This window comes from Aplysia californica, unplaced genomic scaffold, assembly GCF_000002075.1.
Source record: "Aplysia californica isolate F4 #8 unplaced genomic scaffold, AplCal3.0 scaffold00441, whole genome shotgun sequence".
Taxonomy (NCBI): domain Eukaryota; kingdom Metazoa; phylum Mollusca; class Gastropoda; order Aplysiida; family Aplysiidae; genus Aplysia; species Aplysia californica.
Window position 1 is genome coordinate 553,629 of NW_004797711.1, and position 1,161 is coordinate 554,789.

General features: G+C 40.4%; 1 protein-coding gene across 1 annotated transcript in view; it reads right to left on the reverse strand.

Moving 5' to 3' along the window:
• LOC106012645 overlaps nucleotides 1-1,161 on the reverse strand; it is a gene marked incomplete at both ends in the record, with an annotated part of 12,076 nt that overhangs the window by 3,856 nt on the left and 7,059 nt on the right. Inside the window, 1 exon segment of the mRNA XM_013086174.1 lies at nucleotides 24-328. Coding sequence (XP_012941628.1) covers nucleotides 24-328 — 305 coding nt within the window.

Here is a 1,161-nt window from a genome sequence, read left to right on the forward strand (position 1 = left end):
CCCCCTCTCTCTCTCTCTCTCACCCAACGCTAGCTAGACTAGAAGGCCCATCAGGATCTTCGTCCAAAAGTCTCAATCTCTTCCTCTGCTCCCTCTCCTTCAGGATGACTTTCTTCAGCGGACTCGGCTTCTTCGTCCGCCCCACCTCTCTTTCCTTCCCTCGCTTCTGCACGGGTGCCGACGAGTCTAGGAGGTTGCCCGGCAAGTTACCTGCCCCTGAACCACTCCCGCCGCCGCGGGGTTCCTTGCGGGTGTTCTTCGACGAGGCGGTGGCAGAGGTAGAGGGCCGGGAGTGCAACGTGGTGGGTGCAGGGCTTGTCGGTTTTTTCTACACACACACAGAAATAAGAAAAGAATCCGTTAAGGTAAAGTGACACTCAAAACTGACATAAAAGTCTTGAACATCATAGATAAAACATCGTAGATAAAACATCGTAGATAAAACATCATAGATAAAACATCGTAGATAAAACATCGTAGATGTGACACTCAAAACTGACATTAAAGTCCTGAACATCATAGATAAAACATTGTAGATAAAACATCGTAGATAAAACAACGTAGATAAATCATAGATAAAACATTGTAGATAAAACACTGTAGATAAAACATCATAGATAATAAAAAGTCTTGAATATCATAGATAAAGTGACACTCAAAACTGACACACAAAACAGACATGAAGGCCTTTAGTTTAGTTTATGTAAGAGTTTTACGGCACTTGCAACACAATAAGGTCATATAAGTGCTGAAGATTAGAGGTGTTACAAGAGAGGAACAAACACAAAAAAGCAGAAGGGGAGAAAGAGAAGATAGATTTTTTTTATAGGAAAGGATTTTTTTTTTTGGGAAAAAGTTTTACAGCACTTGCAACACAATAAAGTCATATTTTTTTCTTTTCTAGTAAGAGTTTTACGGCAATTGAAACACAATAAGGTCATTTTTTTGGGGGTAAGAATTTTACAGCACTCTCAACACAATAACGTCATATAAGTGCCAAAGATTAGAGGTGTTACAAGAGAGTAACAAACACAAAATAGAAGGAGTTGAGATTTTATACGGACGATAGATATTTTAGTTTAGTTTTAGTAGAGGATTTTACGGCCCTCGCAACTGCATAAGGTCATATGAGCGCCAAGGGGTGGGTGTCAACAGAGAAGT